The sequence below is a fragment of the Eufriesea mexicana genome, unplaced genomic scaffold (assembly GCF_001483705.2).
Source record: "Eufriesea mexicana isolate 0111107269 unplaced genomic scaffold, ASM148370v2 scaffold2646, whole genome shotgun sequence".
Taxonomy (NCBI): domain Eukaryota; kingdom Metazoa; phylum Arthropoda; class Insecta; order Hymenoptera; family Apidae; genus Eufriesea; species Eufriesea mexicana.
The window spans coordinates 192,564-210,582 of NW_016910740.1; the positions used below are offsets into that span (position 1 = coordinate 192,564).

Here is an 18,019-nt window from a genome sequence, read left to right on the forward strand (position 1 = left end):
ACTTTTAAAAATTTAGAATTCGATACATAATCGTTATTTTATGATTGTACTGTTTATTTTAATTGTACTACCTATACTTCTAAAAAATATATTACAGTAATATAAACAATTGAACATCATAACGACCTATAGTCTAAGAACTAAATGTTCTATAGATCTTTTTCTATACAGTTCTATAATATTTCCCCTGTACTAACAATACGTCAATTAGAATAAATTATTTACAAAACCTATTTCAGAATTTAGTTAGAATGACAAATAGTCATTATCATGGAGTAAAATATGGAAGCAAATGGGAAATCGCGCTATAAGCGAATTTAAAATATTTGCATATTTACTCTTAATGTGTTAGTAATCAAACGAACGGTATTCTTCTTCAAATTGTTCTGAACATGAAAACATAACACGAGATTTGGAAAGATTCCCAAAACCATTTATGAAAAATGTTTAAGCTGGTGATTACGACGTAGCCGTGTCCCTGCGTCCACTGAACGATACGATAGAACGAATACCTTTTACTGAAGTCTGAAATAATTGAACAAAAGACATAATTTTATTATCTGACAGTATTATCAGTCTTTTTCTATGTTAATTCTACAAAATGTTTGCAAAGTTCATAATTTGCAAAGTATTAAAATACTGAACAGAATATCTATAATGACGACGGTAACGACGATAGCAAAGACGATAATGATGATAATAATTATGACGATGACGATGACGACGATGGCGATGGCGATAGCGATGACGATGACAAAGACGATAACGATGACGATGACAATGATAATGATGATGATGATGATGATGGTCATAATCATGATCATAATAATATTAAATATGGAAACATAACAAATTTCTTTATTATTAAATGAAAAATTAATAATTATGCACGAAGACAAGAAATCTTTAAAAATTCTTAAGAACTGTTGTTAAAAGAAAATAATATATAAATTATAAAATAATTGTTGAAAGTATTATAAAAAAAGCAACTAAAGCAGATATAATTCGTAAACACCAAATTACATAAAATAAAATATTATTCTACCTCGATATGATTACAATACAATTTTTTAATATAATATAAAAATACGCTTTATTATAATATATGATTAGAAGTTTTAATGTTACTGTATGCACACATTAATTACGGAAATATTTTAATTAAAATTTTTCATACTATAAAATAATTTTTTATAATATAGTCCTGCTTCTATTAATTGATTTTATAATTAATCTTTCATAAATTTACAATTATCAAGCGTAATAAACTAGTTTTTAACGAAAAATAACTACATATTAATTAATAACTAATAGAAATATTTAAATTTAAAAAAAATAGTTGTAACATAAGATTTTAAGATAATGTAAAAAGTATTAAATTTAATTACTTGTTATTTACTATAAAGATGAAATTAAACTTATTATAAGTATATGAATTTATATTAAATACTAGAATTCTAATTTCAATACACTCTTTATGATAAGTATCAAATGCTTTCTTAGTAGTTAACAAATATTTATCCAATAATATAGTAAAACTAAAAAATAATTTATAAAACACAAATCTATAACAACCAAAAAGTGAGACAATGTAAAAATACTAATTTATCACTATTTTATACAATGAACTAATATTAGTATTTAATTGACTTGTATATATAACAATTATAAATACAAACTTGATAAAAGGAAAAAAAATTAAATTAATATTATTCAATTTTTTACCCATTTGATAATCACACATTAATTTATATATTAATTTATTTAATATTATATTAATTAATATATTAATTTATTAATCATATATTATATTGAAAGAAAATTAGAAATGTTTAACCAAAGTTCAATTTGAGAAAATTATGTTAACAAAGTTCACTATGAATCCAAATCCACTTTATGATTTTGAAAGTTCAAAAACTTATTAATTGTAATAAAATCTATATAAAATAGAATAATTAAAATATAAATACTATAATAGTATATTTAATAAATGTTATATAATAAATGACAAATTCATTAAGTAATAAAAGTTACATAGCATATTATAGACATGCTTGCAAATTTTTGCAAAAATAAATGATTTAAATGTAATATATAGACTATATACAAATTTACAGTATGAAGCTTACATGCATATAGTACTTACTACTATAAACAAAGAAATAATTATCTAGTAGAAGTAATTTATAAAGTCATTCTTTTCGAAACAAAATGATATAAATGTGATATAATTAACAAATTAATTACTTATAAAGAATATAAATGCAACAGAACTATACATTAATAATATTTTTCTTTATATATTTCTATATCTGTTACATACACGTGATATGTGAATCATGAATCTATGGACATTTTATATCTGAATTTTAGTTTCAAAATTAATAGTGAAACAACTTTAACAAAAATTATTATGTACAACATCATTACAATTAGAAAATGAATATTCATTAGATTAGATAAACTGAAAATTTTAGATTTACGCATTAACTAATAAATATCATAAATTTTATTGTATTAGATAAAAAAGAAAAGTTATTTTTGAATAAAAGAATTTTATATATTTATAATTTGTAGCAAACTAATAATAGAATGGAAATAAATTTATTCAGAAATTTCAAACACTAAATTAAGTACCAAACAATATATCATAAGAATATTATCACATTTATATTAAAATCTATTAAACTATTAAGGCGAATGGTAATTAATTGCAGTGAAAAAAATCATAAATTATGAAGGAATTAAGGAATAAAATTTAGATATCAAAAACGTAAAAAATAAAAATCCAAAAACTATAAATAATATAATAATGTGAAAGATATAATAAAATAAATTAATATCTTATATATATATAAAATAATTATTAAAAAGTAAATGATGTGAAAAAATATCAAAGTTTCCTTTGTCTATATTATGTCTCATTTAGATCACTAATATTTCCAAAATGAATGATACTGACAAATATTTCATATAAGGAGTTTAAATGGTTTTAAAAGATAAAGAAGCTGATGGCTTTTGGCTTTTTTGTGAACAGGTATATATAGGACATGCAAACTTCAAATTTATTTTTATAACTAGTATCCTATATTTTATAATCTATAAAATGATGCTATTTGTTATTTGTTACAAAAATATATTTTATTATTTATGCCAAAAACATCATTAATTTTTTAATTTAAAACTATTTTAAATTAATAATTAATTTAAATATTACAAAATGGTATTAGTAATATGTTTATCTCTATCTGAAACATTTGTTGATATCATTAGCAATTTCAAAGATACCCATTAAGTTCAATTTAAATAAAACATAAATGTATATAATTTTATGTACATTTTGTGTACATATTATTAAATTCCTGGTTTTGTTCAAATAAAACTTTTTTAATATTAAATCATAAATTAAAATTAAGAGTTCCAATATTTTGTACTATATTCCACATTATTTCTATAAAAATTTTATAATTTCATCACACATATCTATTTTGAAATTTTATGAAAATATTTAACTAAACACCAGAAAATATCTTTGTCAGAAAATTGAATTGAAATAAATGATATTAATTGTAACAAGTTAAATTATGTTTAAATAAAAATAGTTTATAAGTATATACAGAATATTTAATGTAAAACAGCAATAAGAAATATGAAAATTAATGAAATTTATTTAAGAAATTAATTTGATTAAATAAATAAATTTTAAAAATGTAAGAAGATACTGATGTTCTGTTTGTTCAATTATAAATACTAGTAATACTAAGAATATTAAATATTACCAATACTAAGTGATAATTTTTGTAAATTTTGTATGATCATGTTGGAAAAATAACAGCTAAAGAATATATATAATAATGGTAGTAAAGCTAGTTGAAAACCGAATTTATAGAATAAAATGACTGAAAAAAAGACATCTACAGATCTGTTAAATATTATTTTGATAAAATAATGAAGCATAAAAACCAAAGTAAAAAATTACAATCATTAAAAACTTAAATGCTAATTATGCAAATAAAATATTAAGATATTCTATACAAATTTTGAAAAAATTTAAATAAATACATTAATAAAAATAACAACAAAATAAATAATGTTGTTAAAAACCAGAATTAATAAATAATATCATAGTAATAAGCTATATATTATAATCTAGGTGAAGATGATAATAACGACAAAGGCGATGATGGCAACGACGACGATGACGACGGAGATAATAACGACGATAGTGATAACGATGATGGCGAGAGTAAAGATGATGGTATATTCATACTTGTTTCTATAAATCAAAATAATAACGTTAGGAAAACTAAAATAACAGTTACAATCACAATTACAAATATAATAATTATAACTATATTAATAACTGAATAAATACTACGTGTCACGGTGCTACTATTGATATTAGTTATCTAATATGTCAAAATATAATTTATAAATGATATATTGACCTTTTTCTTCGAGCCATTGAGAAAATCCTTATACATTTCCGAACGAAGATATCTTGAGTAACTATCGCTTTTCATCAGATGATAAACGTGCGCCTAAAATTTAATACCACGGAACAATTTCTTATTATTTTTTTTCATTATTAGTATTGTTGTTTGTAAATCTTTATTATATTAAATTTATTCAGTCTAAATACTTAAAAATTTTTTCTCAGTTTAAATATTTATGCAACGAAATTTTTTAATTTTAACGAAAATTTTTGATTTATAGCTTGTACCGCTGTTATGTCGAAACACCATCGATCAGGTTTCTGTAAATGCTTCTTTGTTATCTCATAAGACTGACAATCAACATTAATTGGACAACTAGCATCTGGACCTAAATACTCATTCCAAATTTCGTTCACTTTATTTTGAACTTCTTTTTGAGGTAATGTTTTCAATTCTTGCACAGCTTCCCAAAATCTATGTATGTCAATGAAATATTTGTATTTTCAGTCTATATTTATCTTTTATTATAAAAAGGTATTCTAGTCTAAAAGATTTAACAGTTCAATTTTCAAATTTATATGTCGTCTTGTAATTTAGAATTAAGAAAATATGTATTATCCAAAAGTAACACATAAAATTTGTATAAATTAATAAAATTATTCATGTTTAAAAATAATAACATTATGTACCTTATCGTGATATGTACAATTTTAAACGCATTGTAATTGAAGTAACTTTTTTTTAATCGACGATCAATTTTTTTTCAAAAGTTATTGATCTGTTCACTCATGCATTTTGTACACACATATATTTAGTTATCATCTGAATTAGAATTAAATAGATAACTGAAATATATTCTTTTTCAGGTAAATTAATAAATTAATACTAAAAGTGAATTTTACACTTTCAAAATCTGCCATTTTGCTAAATATCATTCTATATTATTTTATTTCAGACAATAGCCATAACTATATAAATTGCAAAATACCTGAATTGTTTGATTTATGCTCATATTCAATCTATGTCACTGATTATTCTAAAATTTCAAAATGTAGCAAATATGTATACAGATAGAAACATGTAAACAAAACTAAATCTTTTATTCATTTAATAATTATTTATTTTTCATGTTAAAACTCAATGCAAATATAATCAGCTAGACCAGAATATCTTCTTATAATAAAATATTAAAATTAATATTAACTTACTTTAGATTTTCACCACTGAATTCTTTATCCAAGAAACGTATAAATTGTTCTCTACCAACAGGGTCTTGTAACAATTCTTGAAGACTAAAACCCCACCTTTTTACTCTTCTTGTTGATATTTCTTTACTATTTAAACAATTCCAAATATATTATCCTAATGATGTCAAATAAATATAACATAAGTAAAGAAATATACATACGCTAATTTTTCTTGCTCCCACATTTCTGAATTATCTGATACCCATGGATTTGTGAATTCAGGTTGTATGAAAAAAGGATCATACTCTATATACTGCTCAAAATATGCAATCAGACTAAAATAATTAAAAATAAAATATGCAATTGAAGCAAAATAATATTATTGAAAATAAATTAATAGTATAAAATACAATTTCAGCAAAGACTTTAATAATAATATTTACTTACGCCTCAGAAATTTTTGAAACCTTAGTATTTGATCTATCTAATCTAGCTTTTAATATTTCAATCTCTTTATTTAATGTTTCTAGTGAAGATGCTGTATACGATTTTGAATGAGATGGAATGTCGGTACTAGCTATACGTAATTGTAAATGTTTGCTTAGCTTTGAAATTGGTTTATAAGTACGACATGCTTTCTTAATATCCAATTCTGTCGTATCAACGCATCCAGGCTACAACAAATTGTAATATCATTAATAATTATAGAAATTTTCTGTTATATTATTGTTAAATATATGATTAATCAATAAGAAATAACTTTTCTAAGAATATAAATGAAGTTAAATTTGTTAATATAAAAAATGATGAATCACCATTGGTCTAAATACATCCCAGAAAGCTCTTTCTTGACTATCCAATACCTTTCTTTCTAATTTATCTCGTTTTTTGTCGACTTTACTTTGCGCTTCTGCTTGCATAAAAATTATTTCCCATTTTCTTGAAAATATTTTTTGTAATCTAGCTAAATTTTCAGCTTCATAATCTGCTAATTCTAAACGAGTTTTGTTTTGCATTGTTCGTTTACATAAATAAACAGCTGCAATATTAAAGTCAGATATAAATTTTCTTATGGAGAATTAGTTATACATTAACTTTATACAAAAAATGTTTTGACAACATTATGATACTAATGGTGTATGGTTACTTTAATCATAAAATATATTTTACTTTTTAATACATTTTGTATTACATTGAAATACTTTGTTTTAACCCAAAGAAATCTTCATAAAAATAAGTAATACAGAATTTTAAAAGTATAATTAAATAATAAATATTATTAGATAAAAGATATGTAGAGAAAAATAATTCATAATAATGAAAAATATATTATGTAAATTCAAATACATAATCGCTGGTATATACGGTTATCGTATAATATGAAACAATAACTTTTTGCATCTGGACTATTTTTGTTATTTTTGGAAATGCAGAAACAAAGGAATAATAAGATGACAGTATAACTATAGTGACTTCTGAAAACTTTAAAATACCCTATTTTTGCATTGTTATACCATATTTTTGTACACCTGATAAAATGAGTATTTAGACAATTTCAATGATCTATAATACAAGATTACTCAATATTAAATAACAAAATAAATCTTTGTGTCATAAAAAATATTCAAAGTCATATCCACCTAAAGTTATGTATTTCTTATGGTTTTCAGACTAATTGTACATAGTCGTAGATTCAGAGAATTCACATTACTAAAAAATTTTGAGTTCCATTCTATTAATATCGATAAAATTTTTAAACACTGATTCTTTTAGTTTAGATTTCTCATAATTTTAGTAAACTTATATAAAAATTAAATTTCCATTTATGTTTTCTTATGATATTAAAGTCATTATTTTATTTTTTTACTTGGTTAAAATATACTAATAATATAGTTTACATATCTACTATTGCATAAAGAATAAACTGCTATAATATATATGTACTAGAGTAATATACATATTTAAAAAATAAAAATTACGTTAAAATATTTTAGGTATTCACATAAAAATTATTACTAATAGTAAACATCTTTTGCAAATAAAATTTGTTTATATTTCTGAATACAGTAGAAATATTTTAAATGAACATGATTGTTTCATATTTTATCTTCGTCATTACTTATCATGAAAAAAGTGCCGAATAGTTTTAATGCCGATCAAGAAATTTGGAAGATAAAAAAGGAATAGAGGAATGAACCATAAATGTAAAATTTTAGCTTCGGTAATTTAATAGTTTCCGATACTAATAAAAATAGATATTAATAAAAAAAATCCTTTAGTACAATATATTGAATTTTACATGAACATTTTTAGAATACATTGAATTTTGCATGGGCCAAAACGGCTGCGCTCTACCCATAAAATATAATTCAACCCAACCAAACTTAACCTTATCCACTATCTCATATAATACACACAACGTAACAATTCAGACTATTATAATGACATCCTTGAAAACATAAAACACATTTTTTCCAAAAAATTATATGAATTTCATAGTGAACCCAAATATCTGCAAAATAAATGTTTTATTGCACTTTCAATTCAGGCTTCGAACATCACAATTTTGACAATTCACTGGAGGTTTATTTCCATTAGATTCAGACGACAATATTTATTTTAATGATGATACTGTTCACTGGTCATTTTGTGAAGTATTTATGGAAACAGTAGCTAGAAGATAGTCAGGAATTGTCACATACACTCCTATAGTTGTGCATAAACATATAAATAAGATTTCACATATTATACTAAAAGCTTTTGTATTAATATCTCGGAAACTATTAAATCCCTGAAGTTAAAATTTTAGATTTAAGATTTATCTCCCCACTACTCCATCTTTTCTAAATCTCATCTTAATTGATTATTGAAATCTTCTGGAACTACAGCAATTATTACTATTATAGAAAAATTACTTTTTATTAGTGCAAATATAGTAAACAATAATTAGCTAAGTGTGTTAAATTTATATTTTTATATTCTCCATTATTTTTCATTATATCTATCATAATCTCTTACTCTATAAAAAAAAAGTGTTTTAAATTAAAGAATAGTATAACTATATTTTTTTTACTACAAATATTTTAAGAAATAATTTCCATACCATAATCAGTATTTTCTGGTTCCCAACAATTTGATGGCCAAAAGTATGGTGTTTGAAACCTGTAGAAAGTATTATCATTTTTTACAGTAAGGCAGTGGTCATCAATAGGGAAGAAATATCCATGAGATGCCATAAGATGTGCCACATGAAGTGCCTCTATCATATTAGTACATTTCTAATTAGTTGAAATTAAATAATTAATCATATAATTTTACCAAAGAAAATCAAAGAGTAAAGAGGTATTCATGAAAATTTGTTTACATAATTTTTTTGTATTTCTATGCATTATACTTTGCTTATTGAGAACTGGCAGGAAATATAAATAACTACATGTGATCAGAACAGGATTAAAATACATTTTTCTAATCCCAGTACATTAGGAAGGAAGCTAGACTTGTATACAAGCACTCTTGACAGAAGCTCTTTATTATTCATCCCTGAACATTGACGTTTAGCAGCAAAGTATGAATCTATTTCTTAAGAGACAGAAGAAAACTGTAATACATCATTTTATATCTTTTTAAATATAATTTCTTGTTTACAAACAAAATCATACTTTTTGAAAATTGCTTTAGATTGCACTTTTATCTTTTATTTCACTTCATGAACTACCTGTATTGATATTGTTTCTTTAAATTGAAAAGATTGATCACAGTTCACATTTCTCCATTAATGTATGCAAATAAAGAAAACACTTACTTTGAATTGATTAATAATCCCAAGAAAAAAACTAAATTAAAAAACTGTTGCTTTAAATATACAACAAGGTTTGAAAAGGCTTTAATTAATTATAATTAATTCAATGCTTTCATTTACATGTATAGAAAAATGAAAACACCTCCTACTTTCTGATTTTCCCTTATATGTCTAATATTTCAGTTATACCTTGATCATCTATAGCCATGGTCTTCATCATCCATGATATTAAATCAGTACCTGAAGTAATAAAAGGTTACTTAAGTCAATATTATGTTTAAAAATGAAGAGAAAACAATAAGAAATATAAGAGGTACTCAAATAAAATTGCAATATATTACCAGTAAAGACAGAAGGCGTTTTTGTCATAAAATTCTTTACAGTTTTTACGGGAATACCTGTAACTTCATTTGACATTTTTTCTACAATAGCTTCCATCTGAAATATTAAAAAATATAAAATCAGAAAATAAAAGTTTAAAACAATAACATTTATTTAATGATTTACAAAAGTATTAAATACATATGATTAAATTAAAAGTCAGAGTATACTTACTTTCTGATAAACAAGATAATTGGGTGTACCTTCGGCAGATGAGGCAGTGATATGATATGTTGGACTATTTGGGGATTTGTCAATTGCTTGGCCATTTTGATTGTTACATTGATTAATCTGATTATCTCTATTTCTATATCGATCAGCTGTTCCTCCAATATCACTGTTTTCACCTGGTTTTCGGCGACATGCCGATTGTTCAGAATTCATAGTTACCATATCCAATCTAAATAAGTATTTAAAAAAAATTTTAATTTATATTATTTGATGTACAAAGAAAAATATAAAATCAATCATTGATTATTTATGAATTTAATAAATTTACTTAAAAATTTCACTATTTTTTGAACCCATTATTCTTAAATGAAATGGTTCAGATAATTATTATGGTTGAAAATTATATAAACTATTTAGATAATCTTAAATAAAATGTATTAAAAAAATATAAAAAATAAAAGCAATTATTATTAACTTAAGAGATAAATATAGAGATAAATAATAAACATTAATTATTAAATATAATTATAGTATCTGCAAGTTATATGTTAAGTTATGTGTAAATATATTGTATAAAATATATTTTCTAGTTTTATTATAAGATGCTTTCAACAAATGTTAATAATACATTTAAAACTGATAACATAGTCCTATATTACTTCAAATTATTTAATAAAATACTGATACATTATTCTGTCATTTCAAACTTTTTAGTTGAATGCTAATGATGAATTCTATGTCATTTCAAAATCTATAGCTCAGTATCAACAATGTAGTTTTACTATATATCCTTTTGTGTTTACAATGATTTCTATGCATTTTACAATTACTAGAATCTTATTCAAGATTATAAAATCTTTTCAAATTACTAAATAGATATCATACAGAAAAAGTATAGATATCACACAAATAGAAAAAAAATATCCAAGCAATTGATTATTTATGATTTCAAAATCATTTCAATTACATATTTCACTATAATGACTATTTTATAATTTATAACAATTGGTAAAAAAATATATAAATGAAATATTTTGTTATATTTTAATATATTTCTATTGCACAAATTAATTTCACAATATATTATTGCTTTATATACAATCATAACAGCAAATATGTACACTTCAATAAATAAGAGAAACTTGAAACCTTAAATTTAAATTGATATTAAGAAGTAAAATATATGATAATTATAACATGATTTATTAATAAATTATGCTTAGTTAATTAGCTTTAAAATGATAACGAAAATCAATTTTTTTATATACTCTAAACATAACCAGCACTTTTCTATGTTATTAAATTAAATTTATATAACAATTTTAATTCAATAAAGAGTCAAATAGTTAACAACAATATTACCGACTCTCGGGAACAAAAACCAAATCACAGAATGGTCAACAATACGAATCACTCATTTTTGTTTTGATAAATAATTCCTTTATCGAAAATAGCGATTCTGTTTCTTTTTTTTGTATGAGAATATATTCACTGATATTTTATAATCTTTTTTAAAGCTTATTTTGCAAATTTGGACTATATTTGAAGCACTCAATTTCTCATTAAACGATCAATATTCTAAAATCACAAAGTAAGGAACATTTCATGTTTGCACAATTTAAACTGTGTTTACGTTGAAAATAAATTATTCTAATCATTTAGTTAATAATAATGGTATGTATCTTATTTATAAATGAATCGATAACAAATTATTTTTAATAGAAGAAGTAAGAGCTAAATATTTTTGCTATATAGGTGCAATTTCTTTGTGTATTCGAAGCACGACTGCGCGTACAATTTTGTTACTATAAACGTGTAGATAGCATATACATACATATAGCAGAACGGAAATGATACAAAAAATGTGAAAATTAAAAAGATTAATTTTAGATGTTAATAATTTATTATGTTAGTTAATGATATTTTTAAGTAGTAAAATACTTGTATATTTATATAATAGATTAATAAAGATTATCTTAATTTGGCAAGATAAAACTATTAAAAAATACCTATTTTATTTTTAAGTAAAACAGAAACATAAAATGCTTATGTTTTTAATAAAAATATATTTAATACGTGTAACGTCAATTAATATTTAAATGCTTGATATGTATTAATGAGATTGTTAAACTTCAACATATTAGTAAACCATCTTTATTCTTTCATTTCTTGGTGTGATAAAATTCTTAATAAATTCAATTCCTTCTCAATATATAAATTGTACATAATTCATTTCACAACATAAGCGCACATATTGCATGTGCGCATACTCTGAGAACTTAATGTACATATTGTGTGCACACATACGTACATACACATATGCAAAATAATTACAATAATTGTATTTTAATATCGCTAAATTAACAGTTATTCATTAATTTTTTAATTTTAGTTAAACAGTTTCGTGGATAATGAAATATGAACATGACTAACTATAATTATTAAATCTTTTTCTAATCCTTCGATTACTCAAAGTTTACGGCTATTAAACGAAATATAGTTATGAATTATCAATTAATTCATTATTTTTAAATTCATAAAATTATTAATTATAAAATAATACTTTGGACTTTTACATTATGTAAATTTCATTACCTGTCTTTAATATACGAAAACAAGTTTTATGATTATGAACATGTATAAAAGACAATATAAACATGAAATACAATTTATAAGTTACTGGTCACTGGTGTTAATAAATTCCTGACATAGATCAATGACTTAATAAAATTACATTCATATCACGTCAATTTAATTTTTCCTTCCCTAGCAGAGTTGTAATTTATAATGTACTTATAGAAATAACATATTAAAGAAAAGCTTTATGAATATACAATGTAACAAGTATACATTTTCAAGTAGCAAAGACTCAAATTTCAAGTCTATAAGTATTGACTTAGACTTAAGTCAAAAACTTCTTATTCTGTACTTATATGTAATAAAAATATATTATGTCAATATTGAAATTGTTTACAATTCATAAATAAAAATCTGATGTTATATATAACAATTTCAGTAATACTTTTCTGTCAATGACATAAACCACCTTTTCAAAAGTAACAATTTTTCATGATGTGCATCTAATATGAGTGTGTATATTGTTTAATTAAGTTGCATATACACACGCATGTACACATTTAGTAATATAATGTTACAATTATATACATCCATCTCTACATTATGCACAATTTATATTATGTGCAAATCATACAGAAAGCTAAAGTTAGCTATAACAATTAAATAATTGATTTTGAACTATATTTTGAAATATCAAAATAGCCACTGTTAAATCTTAAACTTTGTTTTAATATTTATATACTTTTTTAAATCCACACTATATAATGTATAATAGATCAATTGTTTTCTAGACTAGAATCAAACACATACTAACATTATTCCTAATACACGTAAATGTGTGTAAGGTTCTGTGTTTTTTCCACTTTCCCTGTTCATCAATTTAAACATTTTAACTAAAGCTGAACAGAATTAATGTACAAAACACTGTAAATTGTCTATATATGTACAACAACATTTATAAGATTTACCTACATTTTTTCTTTTGTACAATATAAATTCCTTGGAACAATTCTATAAACTGAATTCTTGTATTCTTACAAAAATCATGTACTATTAAAGCAGTCAAGTAATATAATTTTAGATTCTCCATTTAGCATATCGCTGATACTTTGGTTCGAGATGCATTTTCAATTGTTCAAATTCATCAATTTCATCATTGTCAAAATCATAAAAGTTATTATTTTCTTCTGCATATTTTCTGTTTTTTATTTTTGTATTTTCTGTATTTTCAATAACTTCTTTTTCTTTTCTTCCTCTGACTTCTTCTTTCTTTTCTTTTTTCCCTCCTGTTTCTCCTTCTTCTTCTTCTTCTTTTTCTTCTTCTTCTTCTTCTTCTTCTTCTTCTTCTTCTTCTTCTTCTTCTTCTCCTTCTCCTTCTTCTTCTTCTTCTTCTATACCATTTATTTTATTTTGTGCTATAAAAACCATGTTAATAATTCTTATAAAATAATTTAATAATTTTATATTTTTATATTAAACTGATTCATAATGCAAATATTAATTTGATACAGTAAAGTAAAAAATTGGTATTAACATCTGCTATTAACATCCTAGTAAGTCAAAAATAATAATAATCAATTAAAATACTTCAATAAAAGGAAGTATACATATTTTGAAAAGAATAACAAAAAATTACAGTGTTATATCTGTCATTAATATTTATATTTCACATAATAATAATAATAATAATGTATAAATATTGACAATAAGGACACAATAAAATAAATAATGTATACTCTTTAATAATTTTTAATGTGATCAATATATCGTACATACAATAAAGGAATACAATTGTTTTTTTTTTAAATAGATTTTATCTGATGAAATTTACTTTAAATTTTATTTTATACAATATTTACTATCTATTAGTCCAGTAATAAAAAAAATTATTTCCAAATAAATTATATAATATAATTAATATGTACAACAAAACATAAAAATTTATACAGATTAAAAAATCTCCATAATAACACTTTACTGTATCAATATAGATAAATATTTATCATCAATTTATTGAAATACCAAATTCATGAAAAAATGTTGTAATTTAATTAAAATATAAATAGAAAACCTCTAATAGAGGTTTTAATATTGCTTATAATACAATATTGTTAAACGTTAAGTATTAAATAAATTAAATATTATATGGATCAAACTGTTAAAGTTTTACATTAACATAGGAAATATACAAAAATGAAATGAATTTTTATGGTATTTTTAAAAGGAAAATTAATATGATTTCATTAGTCAAACAAAAGTTATTATAATAAATGCAAGCGAGACATAAGATAATGTTGAAATCAGCAGAAATAAAAGAAAAAGCATTATTTTTCAAATAAAGTCAAATATAAAGTTATATAAATTTTATAATTATTATATCAAATTCAAATTTTTATAAAACAATGCACTTTATAAAATTTTATGCTTATAGCAAATGAATCAATTCATTTCATATATAAATGAATTATAAACAATTCTTAATTAACATGTCAAATACGATGCAATATGATGAAGAATAAGCAGCATGAAATTGTTTAAATAATATCAAGCATTAAAAAGTTTTCTTCATTATAATATATTTTATGTTTTAAAGTGACTTTAATAATTTCCATTATTACATTGTAAATTTATTTTAATAATGTACATCAATTATTCAATAACATAATATATTTCAGTTTACATTTAATTTAAAATAAAGAAAATTAATAATTTATTTAATATTTCCAGTACAATAGAAGAAAGAAATATCAGTAATATTATATAAAGTAAGTCTTATATGTTTATACTATAACATTTTGTTTATTAAAAATAACCCAAATATTTCGTATTGAAAGCATTTAAAAAAACAATTAATTTTCACATATTTGGATAAAAAAATTGTAAATTTCTTTTAAATATTAACTACAAAAAAAGATTAATAAAGTAGTCTTTTAATTTTATTTTGTAATATTTAAATTTATATGTTCTTGGAATTGTATACATTGTAATACAAAAATACGAATATTCGAATATTCAATATTTTTTTTTTGAAATATCATAAATATAGTATATGATTTTCATCAACTTTGATAACATAATTTACTCACCTGGTTGCACGAATTACTGATGAAGACTCAGCAATATTAGTACTTTGATCGGAAATAATGTCAACTGTTGTATTGCCTTTTGTGTTCACTGGAGCTGTTGAACACATAGTTGTGGCAACTGCACATTTAATTGCATTTAAATATTGATGTGTTGTATCACTTATATCATCTGAATTTGTGCATTTTAAATGTTGAGCAATATTTGATCCAAAGTTACTGAGCATATCAGTATTTCCTTTTAAATACGACACATCTTTTGAACAAACAATGGGGTCAACTATTACAGGTACTGAAGAATATTCGGAAATAATTCCAAAAGCCTCATTTTCTTCGAATTTCTGTTCTTTGTAAAAACTCGTACTTTCTTCGGTACATTGCTTCAATGAAGTATTTTCCTTAATTTTCAGTAATTCATCATCATTATGAATATTTCTTGGTTTTTCAACTATGGCATTCATTGGCAATTGAGATATCTGAGATAGATCACAAAATAAAGTCTTTACTTTAATAATTTTGTTCGGCCAATTATTAGTTGTAATATTTAATGAAAATTTTTTGATTGGAGTCCCATCGATAGAGATATCTGCTACGTGATGCATAAGATTTCTAAGAATTAACATGTTGAAGTTTGTCATACAAGAGTATATCCTTGGTATAGACATAGTTATGTTCATATGTTTGAACGTATTATCCATAGTATTTTCCACAATGGAATTATTAATTTTCATTTCATTTACATTACTTATTTCGAAATATTTGTCATCTTTTATAACAGATGGTTCTGTCATTTTTCGTTTTATTGGTGTACTTACATCTCTATAAAGTACTGAAGTACATGAATCTTTATTACCATCACTAAATTCGAAGTTAGTATCTTTATACGTACAATTTACTTTTGATATCTTTGCTTCTGGTGTGGTATTTACAACTGCGCTTTTCCAATTCCTACTATTATTTACATGACATATATTTATTTTTTCTATTTCATTGCTTGTTGGCATATTATGAACATTTATAAAAACATTTTTATCACTATTACTGTCAATACTATACATTTTGGTAACTTCATTGTTTAAACAATTTGTTTCTACATTTACCTTCAACGTATTATAACATTCAAGTGATTTATTATTTACATTACAAACACATTTTTCATTACATACAAAACATGCCATATTATTTTCTGTACTATTTACACTAAAAGCAGAATTATTTTCAACATTATCTTTTGTACTTAAATTTAATATTACTAAATTGTGCATTCTGTCAGGTGTATGTACAGTATGCATATCATTGCTTACATCATACATTATACTACACGACAAGGAGTTGCTATCACTAGTAAAATTAATACTGTCTGTTAAAGTTTCATTATTCGTTTCTTTTATTAGTATAGGATCTACTTTATCTAATATTTCCGCTATATTTTGTTTCTGTACATCGTTTGTAGCTGCTTTTAAAGCAGAGTATTCAGGTATACCTATTAATTTAGGTACAGGTACAATTGTGTTACTATTTGAAACATGCATTAATAAATTATTATTCACAATTTTAGAACAAGTATCGATTATATTTGAAACAATGCAATTTGCAGCTAATACTACATCTTTGTTAGTAACACCAGCAGGAAATTTTGATTCTATACTTTCAGATAATAATTGATTATCTAAAGTGGAAACAGATTTTTGTCCTTTTAAATAAACATTTAAGTTTTTACTTTCACTACTATGATCAGTACATTTTTGTTCTATATCTGTTGAATCGCTTCTGCAATCCTTTTCAATTAAAAGATTTACTTCTTTAGAACAAGATTTATTACTTTGTTCAGGAGCATTTAAAGTACCCTCAAATCTAAATGATGGAATCATGTTTGCTAAACTTTGTAAACTTGGCAATTGAGAAACATTAAAAAACTTTGATTTACTTTTTAGCGATATCGAGGATTCTTCCGCTTCACGATTATAAATTCTATCCTTTTTGTCTTTTATGTAATAATGGAATTTATCTCCAAGAGTCATCATGCTGTTTATGCTATCTTGAAATGTATTTTTACTTTTTAATTGATTAATAGAAGTGGAATCAGAAAAGAAACAACTAGAATGTTGAAACAACGAAAGTAGTTTTCCTAAATTAGAAGTACTTTTTTGTATTGGATCATGTTTTGTTTGTGATTGCAATTCTACACTTTCATTCGTACATGTATTTGTTACTTTATTAATTGCACCATAACCTTTGTTACTAATTATTGATTTATCACTTATTGTAATGTAAGAACTTTCATCATTTTTATCTGTAGTTGCAGACGGTTTTATATCTTTTTCATCTTCGTTATAACAATTTTCTACATTCTCGATATTTCTTGTCGCTGAAACATCTTCCGAT

General features: G+C 23.0%; 1 protein-coding gene across 2 annotated transcripts in view; it reads right to left on the bottom strand.

The window, feature by feature from the left end:
• Nucleotides 1-452: 452 nt before the first annotated feature.
• LOC108550352 (uncharacterized) overlaps nucleotides 453-18,019 on the bottom strand; it is a 27,585-nt gene continuing 10,018 nt past the window's right edge. Inside the window, exons 11-22 of one of the 2 annotated variants that reach the window (XM_017904081.1) lie at nucleotides 15,638-18,019; nucleotides 9,978-10,203; nucleotides 9,764-9,860; nucleotides 9,612-9,662; nucleotides 8,727-8,882; nucleotides 6,439-6,662; nucleotides 6,071-6,297; nucleotides 5,845-5,958; nucleotides 5,645-5,770; nucleotides 4,724-4,910; nucleotides 4,449-4,541; nucleotides 453-525 (exon numbers count right to left, since the gene is read on the bottom strand). In XM_017904081.1, the coding sequence (XP_017759570.1) occupies nucleotides 460-525; nucleotides 4,449-4,541; nucleotides 4,724-4,910; nucleotides 5,645-5,770; nucleotides 5,845-5,958; nucleotides 6,071-6,297; nucleotides 6,439-6,662; nucleotides 8,727-8,882; nucleotides 9,612-9,662; nucleotides 9,764-9,860; nucleotides 9,978-10,203; nucleotides 15,638-18,019 (3,949 nt within the window). In that variant the 3' untranslated portion in view covers nucleotides 453-459. Of the gene's footprint in view, nucleotides 526-4,448; nucleotides 4,542-4,723; nucleotides 4,911-5,644; nucleotides 5,771-5,844; nucleotides 5,959-6,070; nucleotides 6,298-6,438; nucleotides 6,663-8,726; nucleotides 8,883-9,611; nucleotides 9,663-9,763; nucleotides 9,861-9,977; nucleotides 10,204-15,637 lie in introns of those variants that run through there. The other variant, XM_017904083.1, reaches the window with a different exon arrangement.